General features: G+C 40.3%; 1 protein-coding gene across 1 annotated transcript in view; it reads right to left on the bottom strand.

The window, feature by feature from the left end:
* The window catches only part of ZFP64 (ZFP64 zinc finger protein), a 61,780-nt gene that overhangs the window by 25,841 nt on the left and 15,808 nt on the right, over nt 1-20,131 (bottom strand). Inside the window, exons 2-4 of the mRNA XM_069243629.1 lie at nt 11,282-11,521; nt 6,020-6,181; nt 1,409-1,471 (exon numbers count right to left, since the gene is read on the bottom strand). Of these exons, the coding sequence (XP_069099730.1) occupies nt 1,409-1,471; nt 6,020-6,181; nt 11,282-11,521 (465 nt within the window). The remainder of the gene's footprint in view (nt 1-1,408; nt 1,472-6,019; nt 6,182-11,281; nt 11,522-20,131) is intronic.

Here is a 20,131-nt window from a genome sequence, read left to right as displayed (position 1 = left end):
CTTCTTACAGCAGGCAGCACTGGAGCAGTCACCAAGCAGGGGCCACGACAACATAGCACCATCAAATGTGAGTTTTCTGGCTGTCATCAGCCCCTATGAAGCAGTAATCTGTGACAGGCAAATGCCAGACCTGTCCTAGAGACATCCTCATCTTGTACAAAATATAACACACTCCACCTTTCACCCCTACCATCAACCACAGGGCAGAGCTCAGGAAGACGTAGTTAGAAAGTTAGAAGGCCCTTGCCAACAAACTTTGTGAATTACAAAAAATAGCTCTGTCGCCATCCTCCTTGCTTCAGTGACTAGTACTCTTCCACTGTTTAAGGAAGCTATTTTCACCATCCATTTGTGCCATGCTAAGTCTGAGGCATCCAATCTGAATCCCCAATGGCTTCTGTAATCAGACACAGAACTGTACTACCAAACATGTTTTACATGTTCAACTTTATACATGCACAACATTCACAGTGTCAGCAGAAGGTTGTGGGTCTCACATAACGATGGAACTTGATGCGAGAGGGGTCAGCAAGCCAATCTCCCACTGACAAAGATAACATTGGCAAGGCCATTTAGTCTTACCTTTGGGACCTATCAGTTTGCCAATAGTTTGTATTTATGCTGTACAGGATCCCTGATGCTGGGCAGCATTGGCTTAGTAATAAATAAATAAAAGCTGCTACAATGCACCTGCCCACCTCATTTTGAATGTACAGAACAAACATGCATGTGCCTACAAACTGATGCAGGAGCTTTATTTTCCTTTTTTTATGGATCAACGTTGGCTCTGTAAATAATAAAAAGCAGCACAAAAGGATTTTTTTTTTTTGTTTTTTTTTTAGGCGTGGCAAGGGGAAGCAAATTGGAGGGTGCTTGTGGGGAAGAAAGGAAATGCCATGCGAAGCAACACGGGGCAGAAGTACAATGTTGTGGGTGCGGAAGCAATACAGAAGACCAACCACATGAGGCAAGAGAAGAAAATGGATAGAAGGGGGCACAATGACCAGAGAAAGAAAGAGAAAGAAATAGAAAGCTGCTGGTGGTGTAGCACACGTGTGAGACGGGGAAGGGGCACAAAATAGTGACCATAACAGAGGGAGGTGGGGAAGAAGCACATGGGGGAGAAAGACTAATACGGAGTGTGGCAAAGCAGACAAGAGTAATAAACTAGGAAGGCAGCTGGAAAGCACATGCATTTGCATGGAGTGCTTAACCCAAAAAAAGGTTATAGAAATGTACCTGGAGTACAGGGACATCATTTCTAGTGAGATGAAAGTTATATGCAAGAAAAATAAGTTAGGTCAAACACAAAGATCATGAAGTTATGCCAGAATGTAGATAGATGGTTGACAAACACAATCAATCTCCCCCTAAACCGAAGATGATAAAGGAATACAAGCACATTTACCTGTGTGAGTTCTTAAATGGCGTTCCATATCTTTCATGCCATACGCAGTCTTGAACTGGCAACCTGGAAGATGAATCAAAAGATGCAATGGAAGGATGGCAAAGTGCACCAAGGAACAATGTGACACTACAAGACAAAAACTACTATAAACATGCATATATATCACATTAATCAAACTCTGCCTTCTATGTTAATAAACAAGACATCACTACATGAACCAAGGTTCAAAGAAATGCAGAGCCTACAGAGTGAGAACTGGGTATTAGAGCTAAAGGTTTTGAAATCAAAATGTAAGCAATGGCTGTATGCACAAATACTTCAGAGAATACAGGCAGAAGGTATCCCTATTAAAGATACTGTTCTGAAAGAAGTAGGATGAACAAGGAAGGGCATAAATAAGTTTTAACCCAGAGACTGAACTAAACTTGGTGAGGAACCAAAAGCAGCTTGGCGAATGACTTCCCACTCTAGTGGGGGATGCAGGAGGAATTAACAGCAAGGAAAAGTGAAGATGTGTTGGTTGAAAGAGGGTATGGTGTGGAGAGATAAAAATAGTGTTCAAGAAGCTAAGATGTTTAAGGTATGAGGAGTGGAGAGCAAGACAAAAATGCCATTTGGTGGGGAAGAAAAAATAAGGTAGGGGAGCAGAGATGAAGAAAGAGACAGAGCGCAAAGGACAGAATGGAGATGGAGAGAAATAGGCCAGGGAGAGATGAGATGACATGAAGAAAAGAGGAAGAGTGCAGATAAGGAGAAAGTAGTAAAAGAGGTTGATGGGAAGGAGATAAATTACTTAGGAGAGGATGCAAAGCCAACAGAGAAATACGGAGGGGAGAAAGAGCGGAAGAGTAAGGGATGATGGGTGTGAGAGGACGTAAAGAGTGTCAGAAATGTGCAGCAGAGAGAAAATAGGGAATGAGCTCATGAGAAACAGTGTAATACAATGCTGGCACGCATACCTGATGGTGTTTTCCGAATGTTACTTTGGGGGTTTGAGGATCGGTAGTTTGCATCCGAATCCACTTGTATCTCTCAACTACTTAAAGAGTAGAAAACAAGGGAAGGGAGGAGTGCATGTAAGGCGGTGGATATAGAACTAAGTGTATGTTACAGTGAAGGGAAGCATGACTGGTTCGGCTGACTACTGATCTGGGATTTAAGGGAGAACACAGACAGAGTTGAGAAAAGCAAGAGAAATAAGAGGCAAAGCTATGAAAGATGACGCATTTGATTAGAGAGGTAAGAAAAATGAGATGGAATGAGAGCGACAACGTGAGTGTATGTAGCGGAGCAGTTTTGATGAGATTTGAGAGTCACGGAGCAAGTATTTGCGAAGGTAGAATATGAGTGAGAATGAAAGGAGAAGGAAAAGAGGACCCGAGGAAGACATACTACAGTTCTTGTAGTCATGCCAGAGACCAGGTGTTCAAAATTGTGTTGTTTGAGAGAGGGTAACAGTGAGATTTATATTGTATGTATGAGGGTGCATTTGACCTGGGTGCTTTATTTTCCTGCAGTTGGAATGTGGTTGAATTATTTGAGAGGATGGTGACAGACGAGGCTTCTAGCATCAGTGAACATAATGATGACTGGCGTATTGTAGGTATGGTCTCAAAGTAAGGTTCATCTTCTTTTCTGGAAAGGTTTTGAGTTATAAATATGCTATGTCTTAGAAGCACATTAAATAGGTTAAAGTGCCATGGCGGTGTAAGGTGTACGTAATGGCGTGGTACAGTGGACCTTGATATTGAAGAGCAACTTGGTGGTTCGTGGCAATGTGCAGTATTAAAGGGGGTTAAAGCAGTTCACATGGAAGCACAGATAGTAGCATGCATGGTTAGTCTTAAATGGGATGATAAGTTGCCGGTTGATCTGATACGGTGTATTGTGGGACTCTCCGATTTTTAGGGGAAGCTGGGCGTCGGTGGGTAACAGTGATGAAAAGTCATATTTAGACAGGATCATGACCGCACCATCAACGCCAGGTGATCGCGTGCGCCACAGCTGAGAAAAGACATTGTTATTTTTAGAGTCAAAAACAATTTAGTGGGTTGTTATACCACTAAGCCGTCACTGCAGAAGCTGATGGTAGTAACCAACAGTAACTCCTGCACCAATTAATTCACTCATGAAAATGTTTTCATTTTGCAATTGAAATGGGAATGTAATCGACTGTGTTAATATGAGTAAAAACTATTTTGTAAAATAATAATTTAATACTGTGGTATTCAAGCCATTTATTGTGACACAAATCCAATCCGTCCAAATTCTTTCAAGAAGGCAACAAAAGCCTATGGGTTACTAACCCTCATGACAGTTTTGTGGGACTTTAGAGAACCTTATCCTTTAGGCTTCAAATGTTTTATGAAAACAGGCTCAATAAAAGGTGTTAAAAAAAAAAAAACTATATGTGCTGTTTTGTAAATGTAACCAACGATGGAACTTATACGGTTACATGGGATCCTAATTCTTCACTATGACAATGTTAAATAAAGTCAAATATTGAAGAGTCCAGCCATAGTATGGGATAGGACCTGGATGCACGTTTCCCAGAGAAATCATTTATTTCGTATTTCTTATTTGTTGGCTACATTGACCGAATTGCATGTACTTTTTTCATAAAAAAAAAAAAAAAAAAAAAGTAGTGGTCTCGAATGTGCGCTTCAACTTCGTGAAACTATAGAACCTTGAGTCCAATGTCAAAATAAGAACAGAAGGTAATCGAGTCCGGCCAAGGCAGCAGCAGGCTGCGATAAATAGAAAGACAAAAGCAGATTTTACTCGATTAATCAGTGAACAACGTGCAATTCTTTCCGGAGTGCCACAAGAAAGACAGCAGGTTCGCAAAGAGAGGATAAAGGGTACATAAATTGATACAATGCACATGGATGCAGTCAGCACGTCTAGCAAGCAGACGAGGGGCATATTTAATAAATATTCCAGTAACGCAGCAAGCCACCTTACTATTCTGCTCGAAAGGGAGAGGGCAGGAATGCACTGCATTTAACATTATACAGCGCATTCCTGCTCGCTGCCTGCGCTAGCGTACAATGTGCTGCCAATGCAGGCACCCTTGTGTTGTGGTGCAAGGGTGCCTGTGTTGTAGGCGTGATTATTTCTGTCCAAGAAGGGGCACCTTCCTGCACAAAAAAATACACAGAGGAAACAACGAGGAGAAATTTCTCCTTGTTGCCCCTCTTGAGGGAAGGCGTACAATTCTGATGCATTCACAGATCTACCAGTATTGGTATCTGGGAATTCGTCAGAACACATCAGGTGGATGTGTGGAACACCCACGCTCCACCCACGTAACACCCTCACACAGTATAACGCAAAGCAGCAATTTGTGCTGCCTTGCGATACAACAGATTTACCAAGCCAAGCACTATCTCATTGAAGGTTTTTGTGCAAAGCGATGCAAAACCTATAATAAATATGCCCCAGAACGTGCTTAGGTGGAATCCCACCAATAAATGACAATGAAAAGGTGGTATATCATATGGATACTGAGTATTGTATACAAAACATAGATCAAGGTCCCGAAAAGAATAAGTCAACCATTTTTACAAGCAGGGCCAGCCCCTCCACAAGAATTATGTCACTAAGTGATACAGAGTAATTCAATAAGGGATTCCCAGAAAAAGCACACAACACGTCACCAAGATACAGAGAGGACACGGTAAAGGAGAAAAGGCAACAATCAGTCAGATTGCAAAACATAAAAGAGAAACCGTAGAAACTGAAAATAAAAGAGCAGGGATTTGGGCCACGATCCAAGATCTAATGAAGTGAATGTGAAGAAACCGTCGGCAAGGCAAGAGCAGGGAAAAATTGGTTATGGTCCAACAAGAACCTAGGACCATAGTACAACAAAGGCAAAACAGAAAGGGAATGAAGATACTTCCTCTTTGGCATTATTATCTGTCCATTTTGATATTTTAACACATATTGATTCAAAACTGAGGTTTCCTAACGACTATTATTTTCACCCTGTATTAATTACATTTAAGCATTTAATGCATGCATGTCCTTTTAAAGATATTATTCTTTCCTCCAGTCCATCAACTGGAAATGCGGTCACAATCTGGAATGGACTGCATTGCCTTCACTGCCTAAACGCTACAATCAGTAGCTGAAAGGTCCCCACTTATTATATGAAAAGTGTTATATGGCCCATGCGTGCTCCATTTTTAATATACTTAATGTGTTTGAGCTAGAAAAAGCTTTGGGTTAAAATTTGAACATGTTGATGCCAATGAAGGGTTATGTAGTAAGTACTGAAATATTTACACGGAAAAACCCGTATTGGTTTAACTGCATAATTATTTCCTTGCATTTCATGGCAACTGTTACAGTGTCATGAAACGCACATAGTTGTATTTTGTTCTATGCATGACACTTCAAAAAAACATGCTGGTCCGGAAAAAAGTAGAATTAACTGATAAAGAACACAAAATTCACTTTTACGGACTTTGCTAATGCTTTCATTCTTAGCATACGTTCAGATATATCCACTCTTTTCTGCCATAAACATTGAGCAGCTCACAAATAAAATCTACACAACGTAGTGCTTGCTTAAGAGAACTATATTCCAAGGAGAATTCAACTTACCTTCATAGTAACATTTAACTTTCTTTTCTGCATTTGAATCTGTTGATTTTTTCGTGCGAGACTTTGTAGGCACAGGAACAGTGGAGACGGGCTGTGATTCTTCATTTTCGCTAGGAAGATATGTTTGATACCCATGTTTGAATACAAACTCTGGAGCAGAAACTAACAAAAAGAAAAGCCTGTTAATGTTTGGACATTTTAGGAAAATTACATTACAGCTTTCGTTATCTCTTAGCGAACGCACACCCAAATAATTCTACAAAATCTGTAATTTGATGCAGAACCTTACACCAACTTTGGAAACAGTCTGCGTTGCAAAAACAGTATCCGGAATGGCCAATGAATGCCTTCGCCATAGTTATAGAAAAAAAACACGCGAGGCATATGCTTTTATACTTTAATTGATATTGTAAGGACATTCTTTTTTGTCTGAAACTTGTAGCCTCTCACTTTGTGTTCGACGTTTGTTGAAACCCCGTCATGTCTGTAAGCATACGTAAGATCCTTTCAGGTTGTGGCCCCATCCTCCCAGCATCACGAAGGTTTGAAGGTGATATTGTGCTATTTTTAAAAGACACCCAAACATGACATTACCATGGGGTGCTTGTAAGAACGGTTATTCTGCATCTCCCTCTGTCTGCCGGGTATCTACTCTACGTACCCCATCTATCTGCCTCCATTAATTGGGTGGAGTGCCTAAGCTCTGCTTGTCGATATAAGAGGAGTGAGCTTTAGAAACTCGGGGCTCATGTGGTAGCGCAAGAACGGAGAAGAGACAGGCTCACCAATAACTGTGGAAAACTGAAATGTGTGCTGTGATTTTTGGATTTACATATGCTAAGGGGAATCTGCTGGCTGTCAGGCTCTTTGGGAACTCCACTGGACTACTGTCTCTACTCAAGTGGTACATCTCGGTGTGTCAGCTGGTGAAATTGTATGGGGTATCTGGTTGTCGCGAGTGATCAAACGTTCTAAACTTATATCTAAAAAGTCTTACTAGCACAGCTACAGAAACCCTTTTTTTGTGAAGGACTTTGCTCCAAAAGTATCTCATATGGGATGAACATTTTACCCTCCTTCCATCTGACTACAATTCTGGCTAGAACCATAAGTCTGACACCACTCTTCAATCAAGTGGACATGGTAGCTGACAATCAGTGAGTAGGGACTTCCTTTCTTGCTTATGCCAAAGGTGTAAGCACTACCTAGGTGGCTGCCTATCACGGTAGGTTATATCTGACTCACCGGTTTCAAACCCTCTGCACTTCTCCACTACTTCTGTGAACCAGAACTGATTTGTCTCAAAAGAACGAGTGGGTGGATTTCCATAAACTGTATGCTGACCAAGAGGAAAGGAAATACCCTTATCTACGCACTCACGATCAGAGCAACTCAATGACAAGAAATCACTGCAGCTATCTGCCGTTTTCTGCACACTCGGCTACATACCTTAGGGAGAACACCTTTAAGGACTTTGGTGTGAGCTCAAATGTGGAGGAGGGGCAATGGGTATTTATTGTTTTGTAACTATTCTTCTACTGCCCTGCTACTACTGTTTGTGACCTGATTTTAACGCAATCAACTAGCAGTTTTCATTGTGTTGCAAATATTGTGGGGTTTTCCACACACAATACGTTTTATAGATCCTGTTTATTCTGGAGCTAGAATCATGGCAAAGGGAAACTCCGTGGGAAATTTGGCGTCTAGGAACTTGGGCAGTCATTTTACATGTCCAGGCATAAAGGATTGTTATTCCTCGTATCACTGCTATTAGATATGACATAACTTGGGATAGTAATATTGCTTGTTTTAATCTTAGAGAATTTCAAAGGCTTGCAACAACTAACTACAATGACCTTGGGCATCGAGAAACAAAGGGAAGAACCTACATCAAACTTGCAAAAAGGAGAGTGCAGCTGATAAGTGAGCCCGCCGCTTGGGGTAAGGAAAAGGAGAATTCTTGGGTAGAGGAGTGGCATCTGAAAATTCTTCAGAAAATTAAGAATGTCCACATCTTGGTAAAGGACCCATAGCAGTTGAAACCAGAGGATGTTCAACATGCCGATTTGAAGGGAATATAAGAAGTCAGCCCTGAAACTCCTTGTATGTGAAAGAGAGTGGCCCCCAGACGAGTGTAAATATTGCAATGTTTGTTCTGTAGTCATCCCAGGTTCTTTAGTGGTGGAAAACCATGAGGTCAAGCCTCTATCTACGGAGTTCCTCGGCCCAACCAAGGGATAGAGGGTTGAAGTGCTTCTGCTCTAGCTGTGAGATCTAAACTAGAGTTCTATTACACAGAGGGGCACCACAGATCCTGTGTGATCCTGTGATGAACTGGTGTTTGATGCAATGTGGTGATCTAGACCTCTGTGGCTTGTACAGGCTTCCCAACCGTAGATGTGCCACAGTTTACTCCACTCCCCTCTCAAAGTTGATCCATGGTTCAAACATCTAATTGCAAGATCCATCAGAGAAGGTCCAGTACTGCCTAAGTCCCAGAGCATTTTTTGCCCTCTTTGCCCCAATTTCCTGCTAAACAGAGATGACAGCAGATGCAGCACCATGACCCCAGACCTCCCAGAACTTGACACGGTCCACTGCGTTAAAGACGATACTGTAAAGAGACTCTTGGCATATGTTAGGTTGTACAAACATGCCTGCCATCACAGAACAATGAGAATTGATTTAAAAAAAAAAAAAAAAAAAAAAAACACCTCAGGAAGGAAATATTCCTGGTCACTTCTCATAGAGAAGCAGTAGATTGAATGCTATTTCACTTATGAGAGGGGGCATTTAGATCTCTCTGCAAACCCTTCAGTTATGGAGAGCCTAAAATTAGAGGAGTGCATTTGTCATGCAATGAGAGACTGCTCATCATGTAACCTACGACTTAAAATTCAGAACTAGGTGAGAATTCTCCAACACAAACCAAGGTATTAATACTCTACATCACATAACAGCATGTAGTCAAAACTGTAAAGGTTACACATTCCCTCCTATATAAACTAGACATCAAGGTCGTTCTCCGTTTTTGTAGGTACACTGGTAGGAGGGAGGTCTAGCCTGGTCACCTATAATGTTTGCAGTTGGAACAACTCATTTGAACTTTCAGTATGGATCACAATTGGGAGCAACCACACCTCTGAAACCACCAATAGCATGAAGCACCAATTTATCACTAATGGAAAGTTCCCTTTCATGTGGCAAGATACTAGCATGGAACAGCCAATGTCAGTAAAGAAGGTTGAGTCACCACAGGGACAATGACCGTCTCAACAGACCTTAAGGCCTACCTAAGAAAACAAGTTAAACTCTGGGTGTTTCCAAACAAGGCATTCACAGTTGGTTCTGACAGTGATTCTGACTTCTACTGGTATTGCTGTATACTTTACACGTTTAAAAAAAAAAATCTATTGTTTTAATGGAGAGCATACATTTAAAATCAGTAATATTTTCATCTTCCCTGTGCCCGCCACTGCTCCCCCCAACCCATGTGCTTCCTAGTCCTACTCACTGCACACCCTATTTGTGCTGACCCCCATAGGGAACAAACTTGTGAATATTTTTTTATTTTATTTCCACCACACAATCTGCTCTGGTGCAGACATCAATAGTTAGGAGGCTCACCGAAACCCATTAGTCAGAACTGGTGGCGATGTCGTAGGGTGGGTCCCAATATGAGGCAAAGAAAGCACCTCAGTTCAAAAAGTTCAGAATAACATGCTTACAAACGCGCTACCCCTAGCACCACCTCCTCAATTAGAAAAGCACAGGAGCCTATTCACAAACTGCATTTTGCAGTATGTTTAATAGAACTACACTAGATTTACTCATGTACTACAAAATTGTATTTACAAACTTGCATCAGGGGGTGTTTGTCCAACTACATAGATCTCCGGACCAATATGGATCCACTTTTGTAGTAAATGTGGGAGGAAGAGGGAGTGGTTGGAAAAAGGGGAAAACCTTATGACTTAATAGGAGGGGGTTAGGGTAAGGATAGCTTGAGAGAGAGAGACAAGCATACACCCTCTACGGAAAGCCCATTTCAAACCGTAAATTTCATTTCTAAAACTTGTAGAGCGAAAAAGGTCCTAAAACAATAGCAAATGTACTTCAGCTCAGAACAGGAGTACGTCCAGCATCACAAAAGGCCAACCACTGGTAATGCAACACTCCTACAGAAAATAATGGTGACAGGAGTTTTAATTAACCAAGGGAAATTATGTTAAAATACGCCAATTCAGTTCACCTTTTAATAAAATATATATACACATTTAAAGCTACACAACATAGATAAGGAAAATTCTATAAAAAATATTTGAATATTGAAATATTGGAATGAATAATCTTTCATTTGAAAAAAATCAATGTAAATTAAAAAATAATTTAAATTCTGTACAAAACTTTTAGTAACCTTTACTACATAATAAACATTTTGTGTTTGGTATATTTTTTTAATGAATATTTTAAAATTATTTACGTAAATGAAAATTATTTAATCAAAATTAAGGCAACAGTGCTATATATTTTTTATTTTGTTGTACATTTAAAATATATAAAATTCATTTGCATTAATATTTAACAGCTGGATACCTTACTATTTCTTTTTAAGTTTAAAACACTTTTTAACATTTCCAAATAATTTAGCCCCTTATGAAAACAGTTACTAGTAGTAATCTTACGCGCAACAATTTGGCCCCACCCTGTTAGGCATACAAGTCTACACTTTGAAGTAAATTTGCACTTAAATTTACTATTAAACGTAAGAGTACATTTATATGTGTAGATTTACTCATGTGTATAATTAATTACCTTTGTGAATAGGTGCCAGTGAGGAAGCAAATATGGATAAATATTTTAGAAAAACCTAGGGAGTAAATGCTGAAGGGGTCAGTTAATGGACCCCCTAAATGAGGGGAATAAAAGGGGAAAAAAAAAAACACCGGTGCTTGGACCAAAGCGTGGGGAGCGCGTGGACTGCGACTAAATGGAAACAGAACAGCCCACATAGAATTACCATATTCTGGAGCAGGTGCCATGGGCCAGATTTGTGTGCAGCTAGGGTGTGCATTTGTCTGAGCTTCTAATACTTAATCTATTTTATGATGTGTGAAAGATAACCTGTGTCTGCACTCTATAGACCTAGGACGCTGGTTAAGCAATTAATAAGAAGTAAGCGCTGTTGACAAAATGTGCAATCAAACTTTTTGTCAATATATTACTCTAATACATGTGATACCCACTCCATGTGATTGTTACCTGTGATGGTCTGGCTCTCTGATGTTATAGCTCTAGTTGTAGTCGGATCTTGAGGAGCAGGCAGAGCTTCTTCGGACACATAATGTACAGTGCTAGTAGTTCCATTTGTAGGACTGTGCAGCTGGCAGCCATTTTGCTTGTGAGCAAGAAAAGCATCAAGATTATTGAACTGCTCTTTACAAATGCCACATATGTGGATGTCTGGCGCAAGCTCCACAAGGACCGTGGCGCCTCCTTGCACTGAAATTGAAAAGACAGAAGAAATCTGAAAGCACTGCTAGCAATAGAAAACAGTGATGACAAATAATTGCATGTGACAATGTGCGAGATAAATGACTTCTCCAGTGCCGGAACATCCATTTCAAATCTCAAATATGCAATAACAATGCCAATGAGTATGGCTAATAAAGTGCCCTTCAGCCACTGGCGAGTTTAGCCACTGAGCTGGCAAGCTCTGGTTGTAGCACCTGCATGCTATCGAGTGGTACTGAGAGGACTTTTGGAAGCATTTCCAGCAACCCGAGAGATACACCTGCTGCTATCTGTTGAGGAAGGTCTAAACCCAGAAATACGTGTCCTGAGATCTACATCACTAGCTGCACCTGAGAAAACAACAGACTACCTTATGAAGTAAAAACAAACTTGTACTGCATTTACCATGATGTAATGGGGCTGGCTGCATGCTGGCATGTAAGGCAGGGTGCTCCCAACTGTTTTCCAGTGTAAAAAAGGCTCCCTTGAGCCAGTGAGCTGACGAGCTCTGGTTGTAGCACCTACGTGCCAGTGTGTGGTACTAAGACCTGAGAGGACTTTTAGCAGCATTTTCAGCAACCCAAGAGATAGACCTGTGCTCTCTGCTGATGAAATGCTTAACCCACAAACATGTGTTCAGAGACATATATATAGCACTAGCAGCACCAACCAAGGTGAAAAAATACAGAATACTTTATGAAGTAAAAATGAACTTGTACTGCATTTACCATGATGCAAGTGGCTTACTGCATGCTGGAGTGTGAGGCTGGGTGCACACAACTGTTTCCGGTTTGAAAAGGTTCCCTTGAGCCAGTAAGCTGATGAGCTCTGGTTGTAGCACTTGCATGCCAGTGAGTGGTATTGAAAACTGAGAGGACTTTTGGCAGTATTTCCAAGACATAGACCTATGCTCTCTGCTGATGAAGTGCTAAACCCAGAAACACGTGTCCAGAGATATATAGCACTTGCTGCACCTACTAAGGTGATAAACTACAGACTACTTTATGAAGTAAAAACAAGTACTGCATTTACCATGATGCAATGGGGCTGACTGCTTGCTGGAGTGTGAGGCAGGGTGCTGCCAACTGTTTCCAGTTTAGGCAATTAATAAATTAAAGATGCATTCTGTTGCTCATTCTTGCATTCATGCATCAATCCGTTCACCCACTTATCCATTCACAATAAAACACACAAAATAAAAAAGCATATGTAACGTACATTAAAAGATTAAAAGTAGCGAAAAAGAGAACACACTGCTGTCCAAACAAAGCAGGCATATATTTACAATAACAAATAAAATTAAATATAGCAGGCAATTCGCCATCTCGGAATTCTAAAATGATGACACACTATGGACTACACTATTCTGTACATAAAAAAATGAGTGGCATACAAGAAGGCCATTGGCACTATCTGAGAGCTGCAGTATCCTTTGAAACAAAACAAAAAGACAAAAAAAACATATATATATGCAGAGATGGAACGAAGAATTCACAGATATGAAGCGGAAATACAAATGAAAAAAGATGCAAGTTCCTCAGAGACAAACAATACTATGTCGAAGGAAGATTTGTGAGCTGAGGAGAAAGAAATCACGTCTTTCACCACTGCTGATGAATATCATTTTTCACAGCAAAGCAAAGGACACTGGAAAAAAACACCAAGAGAAACAGGAAAAACGTCAAGGGGGACGACATACGAAAATTGCCACATGGAAGGACAACTTGGCAAACAAAGCAAAAAAAATGGATGAGAAAAGCTTGACTGCTGTTAATTTGTCTGAACCTTAACTTACTGAGAACGAACAGTCCCTTTTGGAACTAGGATTATCTTTTTGCTCTGTGAATAAAATGGACTATTGTAGAGCACTTGTTGAGGTTTTTCTTTTTGTGCGCAAATTTAAATTGATGAGAGTTTAAACAAAAACAAATAAATTTAAGAGCCTAGTACAGTGGATCACTCTCTTGATAACCTAGGCTTAGGTGACAGAGGGCTTGGCTATTCTTAGGGAATTAAGGAAAGGAGAAGTAGACTGGGCTAGGGAACTACTGTGCAATTTGAATTTGGAGTTAGATAGGACATCATCTAGGGCCAGATGTATTAAAGGGATTTACCCATTCTAGGTCTATGGGAAAATGTGTTGGTACATATGGCCCCTAATCCCTTCAAACCTAAGTCGATTTGTAACCTAATCACACTGCATCATAACATTGGCACTCTTCATGAAGTAGTGACTAGGAATCTTTTACGCTTTTGGAAAAAGAGCGAAAATAATTACACAAGTAATTTGACATCAGCACAAAGGGAGGTGTTACTTTCATTGATACAAGACTTGAGTATTGTTATCAAACCCTCTGACAAGGGTGGAAATGTCAGACTGTGGGATGTTAAGAGATACATTCATGAGGCAGAGAGACGGATGATGGGATCTGGTGACTACCAACCCAATACCCATGAGGTATACAGAAAATCAATCATAAAATATCACACTTTACTTGGGAAATGGAAAAACAGAGGCCTCTTTGAGGAATTTCAGCTTTTACTTGTAGAGAGACCTGTAGCACCCTGATTTTACCCACTTCCGAAAATCCATAAAACTAACCCACCAGGCAGACCAAATGTGTCTGTAAGTAATAGTTTATTGAAATTCACATCTGTTTATCTTGACTTTTATTTATTACCATGTGTTCTTAGTCTATATTCTAACTGTCGGGATAGTACTGATTTCATTACCAAAATAACTGTGATACCTTGGCAGTGCACCTATTTCATGGTTAAAATTAATGTATCCACTCTCTACACCTGCATAAATAATGATCAGGGCACTGCTGCGTGCAGACATTTTTTCATAGATAATGCTACTCATTTCTATTATCATTCCATGATGCTTTTGGACACATTAAGGTTTTGTCTTGAGATTAATATATTTTTCTTTAATGACACACAGTACAGACAGCAGCTTGGTACTGCGATAGGCAGTTGCTTTGCTCAAGGTTTTGCCAGGATATTCATGGGTTAGTGGAAGCAACAGATTATATGGACTGACGGCAATGAGGCATGGACTAAGCATATGGTCCTCTGGACTAGATACATAGATGACCTTTTTATCACCTGGGACGGCTCCAAAAATGCTTTCTTTTATTTTTTTCAAGCACATTTCTGAGAATGATTTGAATTTAGCTTTTACATTTAAAATGGACAAAGAGGAGATAGGGTGGATCAGTTCATACTTCCTTGCATCACAAGCCGACAGCTGGCAACAGCATTTTACATAGACTGAGCCATCATCCCACTAACCTGAAATGGAACATTTCCTATGGGGAACAACTTCGGGCAAGACGCAACTGCAGCAGTGCACAATCTTATCAACTAGAAGAAGCAAAGATGGTTGAGGGATTTAAAGCCAGAGGTTACCCTAAGAGGGTTTTGCAGACAGCTGAGGAAAAGACTAGACTTAGATCTAGGGATGAACTGTTGGTAACGGAGGACAGGAAGGGTGTCATTTCCAATCAAGTACGTTTTATTCTTACCTATAATGCAGATTCAAACACAATCATAAAAATGATTTCCAGAAGCTGGCATCTTGTGAAATCTGATACAGTTATTAACTCCAATTTACCGCGTTATCCCTCCGTAACCTATAGAAAATCGCAGTCTTTAAGAGACATGTTGGTACACAGTCACATGACTGCGCAAAATGAACATGGAGGGAGGCTCGGAGAACAAAAAGGATTCTATAAATGTGAGCAATGCAAGGCCTGAAGAGCCAGCAATAATCTGAAAACCTATTCGCTTCCTACTGGCAGAACTAAACACATTAGCAAATTCATAACTTGTAGCAGTGATTTCTGCGTTTACGTATTGATGTGCCCCTGTTGCTTAATTTACATTGGCAGTACCATATTCCGAGCTAGGAAGAGAGTCTTGGAACAAATGCGAGCCATTAAGAATGTTGATACTAGTTATCCTGTGGCAAGACATTGGTCCAAGGTACATGATCAGAATGTTGACATGTTATCTTTTATGGTATTGAAAGGGTCATTCTCAATAAGAGAGTTGGAGACAGGAAGAAGAAATTCAAGATTATAGAGTCTGAATATATTATCACTCTCAACAGCCACAGGTTTGAACTCGGATGAGGAGCTTTTTGTTCACGTTTAATAATTTGTTGATTTGTTTTTTGTAATTGAGATACTAACAGGATTGACAAAGTCTCATGAGATATTCATATTTTTTTCATTGATGTGAACTGTGCCCAAATTAGTAACATGAAGGGAGAGGTCTGCACAGGGGGTAATTTAACGTGTATATTGTGAGATAAGATTAAGGCCACTTGGCCTCAATTTCATGAAAATCGCTTTGAGCATTCAGATACAAAAATTTATTAATGAATTCAATTGGCACGTTTGGTTTACTGTAACATGAAAACTGTGCTTTTTGAACATCAATAAGTATTATATGTTTTATGCTATTAATAAATAGGCGTGGATCTTACTCCTCGAATAATGTCTATTTCATTTCTGGTCAGTTTGAACTTTTCAAATTAATGTCAAAATTAGTTCAGAGCACGCAATGAGTCTATCTCACCTTGTTGCTTGACTATCATGGTCTGTTTTCCCCTTCTTCTGCACCGATTGCAAACATGTTTTTTAAGGGCAGATGGGCACGGTTTCCATTATGGCTGTGATGTACAGTTTTTCATCAAAAATGTTACTGCAAATATTACATTGATATTATCAAAGGTATCATGAGTGCCATAGTTTGTGGGGTAATTAGCAGTGAATGGCGAGGGTGCGAGTTATAGGTACCGTAGAGCGCGGGTTTCCTGTTTCCCTGCCTGCATCTCCATGGGCAGGGAAACAGAGAAAACCTCCGCGCGCAGTGAGGGAGAGCCGTTTGACAGCTCCCCCTCACTGCGAGCAGAGTGTTTGCCGTAACTTGGTGGGAGCTGTCAGCTTCCGCCAACTCAAAGCAAACAGCTATGTCCCAGGGGTGCGTGGGCCGGGCGGACCCCTTGCATTAGTTTTACACACGTGCCCTGGGGAGGTGGTGGTCCCCGAGGCTGTGGGGGCACATTCGTTTTAGTGAAGTGCCTCGGGAGGTGGCGTTTTGTGGGGCTGCGGGGAGGGATGCAGAGCTCCCCTGCATTAGTTTTACACATGTGCTGTGGGAAGGTGGTGGTCCCTGGGGCTACAGGAGGCTGCGTCCACCCCCTGCATTGTGTTTTATTAAAGTCCCTGGGGGTGGCTATCCTCTCTCATCCTGCAAGCAGAATGGTTGACTGAATTCACATACTCAATTCATTGCATATGCCTTTTTATCCCTTCTAGATTGTCCAAACATCACAAACAAGTGCTAAGGCTTTTTGTAGTGTTAAGAACTGTGAATTTAAGTTAAGGTAGCTCTTAACATCTAAGGTATTCAACATTACTCTTATTAATTCGTAGAAGGATACAAAGGAAGAAAGAATAGGCTCTGGGGATTTATAAAAGAGAGTTAAGCTTTGAAATAAAGGTAGGAATAGGATTTAGAATCACACCATCCTTCATAAACCTGATCAAAAAGGACCTCTCAAAGCACCCAATTCTCTAATCTTATGAGCCAAAGTGATGGCCACCAAGAAAAGAACCTTGAAAGAAAGAAACTTTAAAAAATGTATTTTGGTTCAATGACATGAACATGTTAAACACTTTACAGCGAAGGAAGATCCTATGCAGAAGAGAAAGAACTTGAGATAGGCTTAGCCACTGCAAAGTTCTAAAACAATCTAGTTCCTAGAGAATCCACCTACATTCTAGGTTCTGAAAATTTCCTGAAAGCCTTGATTGCAAACTACTGATACCTCAAGTTTGAAAGGGAGAAATTAAAGTGAAACCAATCCAAGAGAAGGCGTAGAATCGCAGAAAATTCACAAGATGTAGCAGAAAAATTATGAAATTATCGAAGGACTCCCAGTGTTTAGAATAGGATTTTCACATGGAAATCTTGAATAACCTCCACCAATCTAGAAAAAGCCTTTAGGTAATAGATTGGACTTCTTTATCCAAACCAATAGTGTGGGTTTGAGAGGGAAAGAGAGTAGGATGTTTCAGAGGGGATGGAGAATACGGAAATACCCAAGGCAGTGGAAGTGTCAGGGGTTTCAGCAGGGGAGACGACCATCTCTGTGGCCAAAATGGAGCAAGTAAGTTGAGTTGACCTTTCTCTTCCTGTAATTTGGATACCTCCTGTATCAGTGGAAATGGAGGCAAGGCATACAGAAGGCGTTTGGGTCACCTTGTCAATGGTGCGCCTACTTCCCAAGTTTCCTCCTCTGGAAACGTGGAGCACAACTTGCAAACGAGAGTATTAATCTTTTTTGCAAATGGGTCCAAATAAAGTCTGCTGAACTGCTTATCTACAGTGCCTTGAAAAGCATTGGCTGGCTGCAACCTCACCATGACATACGGCCAGTCTACAGCTGTGTTTTATATATTTGGAACCTCAAACATCGGAATGAAAAAATACACAGGGACAACTTCAGATGTCTGCATTGCAAAACTATGTAGATTTGAAAAGATATCAGCTTTAAATGTGTCAAATTAAGAGACATTTGAATAAAGAGACTGGTAATGTCTGGAGCTAATAAAGAAGATGCTTGAGTCCAGTTACGCTTCGATTGTGTTGAAGCCACAGGTGCCAAATTGTACAGCTCTAGGTCAAGACACAAAAGCAAATAAGGTGCTTGCTAATACTGGTTTGGAAACAGGTGAGGGAGGTGGTACATTTCTGCATTGTGATCTGAAGAGGAGGGGAACAAAGGACATAGCTTGGAATACATATATATCGGTGTGAATAAAAAAATAAAAATATTTTATACTCTTATAACAGCATTAGTACAAGCAGGATGGGGACAAAAGTATTAAAAAGCAAAATCTGCAAAATATTTCCTATCCCTCCAGCAATTTCCTTGTCCAAATACAGAATACTATTTAGTCAGAAAAATCAACAACATGGTTTTTATAGAACATGGTTTTTATAGAGGAATTAAAGGAAAGCGTTGATTTAACACCAACCCAGATAGCAATCTGCTCTGGCTGGTCTGCCATCCTGGATTTCAAACGCAGTCCACGGTGTGCATGCTAACCACATCATAGTGACTGACTGTTAGAAGCCAATGAGTAGGGTCTAAGCAGAAAACCTATTCTTATATGTTTGAAGGATTGTCAGATTGCTTTTTCAGGAATCTCATTAGTGAAGAAATAAGTACAAAGTCCAGTAGAAGACCCATGCTGTTTTGCTGTAGATAGCATATTGCAAGTGCCCATTGTGACCAAATGCCTATGATTCACGTGTGTGCCAGTAATCTTTCTGCGGATAGTACATAACTCACAGTGGATAATGGCTGATATACGTATTTTATGGTAGTAAAACGCTGATGTCTTATTTTAAAAAATGACTTCATAAATAAAACAATATAAAAAAATATCAATAAAAAGACGCTTTGGATAAGCGCTATTTATCCAGTGGTCTGACCATCTTTCATTCACACTTTGCTTCGCTCCTCAATCACAGCAAACAGCATGTGACCATTAGCTCTCTTACATTGTGGGAAACAGCATTGTTTCTGAACATATAGGCACAACCGTATAAAAAGAAAACTCCAGTAAAATGGCTAGTAAGAGGAAATTATATTTTGTTAAGGGTTCTTTCTTTGCACGTTTTATTATTTTTGTTTTTTTAGTCACTCGCATGTTTTAACGGTCTTCAGGGTACACTACATCAAAGCCGATAGTATCTTCTCTCGGTACCAATAATAAAAGCATGAATATTGTTCTATTAAAATTATATGACATTGCTTTTTCAACTTCATACTTATTACAAACATCCAGTCACCACATTTAAGTGGTGGCATATTTTCATATTTTAACTTTGTGGCTTATGCTTGCAAAACAATTAAATAGATAACTACACTAGCTTGCCAAAGAAAGACACGTTTGTTTTGCCAAATTAAAACTTAAAAAGAAGAAAAAAACACTGCTATTAGCCAGTTACAGTTACAGTTCAGTGAGCTAAATACTACTTGCACTGCTTATGACCACGCTTTTTAATGAGACGTACCCAGGCATCACTGATGACATCATCCAATTAATTTGAATGTTTACTGAAAAATTCTCACCCTGGAAGTTATCAACAAGATACACCCGGAAAAACACCTGGACAAATAGTGCTTGGCACAGGCCTCATCTCCCCTCCTTTAGAAACTAAAGTACCCCAGTCCCGCCCACAGGTATGTCTCCTGTTCTGCTTTGTGTCTCGTTCTTCCCCTTGTGATGCTCCCCGCCACAACCCTTTTGTGATGCTCCCTGCCATAACCAAGCCTGACCTTCACTTTCTGGGAAGGAGGGAGAGTTGAGAAAAGTGTATCAAGAACTATACCTTTGTGTTCATTTGGTTAACTAGAGGTTTTGTCTATTATAGAGCCTTAAATAAGAAATAGACCAGTTGGGGTTGGACTGGTATCACTCAAAGAAACAGTACAATTCTGATGCGACGTTATGGGACCTGATGTGGGAAACTGCTGAACCGCCTACAAAAGAGATACGATTGTGATGGAAT

The sequence above is a fragment of the Pleurodeles waltl genome, chromosome 7 (genome assembly GCF_031143425.1).
Source record: "Pleurodeles waltl isolate 20211129_DDA chromosome 7, aPleWal1.hap1.20221129, whole genome shotgun sequence".
In the NCBI taxonomy this organism is placed as follows: Eukaryota; Metazoa; Chordata; class Amphibia; order Caudata; family Salamandridae; genus Pleurodeles; species Pleurodeles waltl.
The sequence above is the reverse complement of the archived record's forward strand: the minus strand, read 5'-3'. Positions and strand labels throughout refer to the sequence as shown.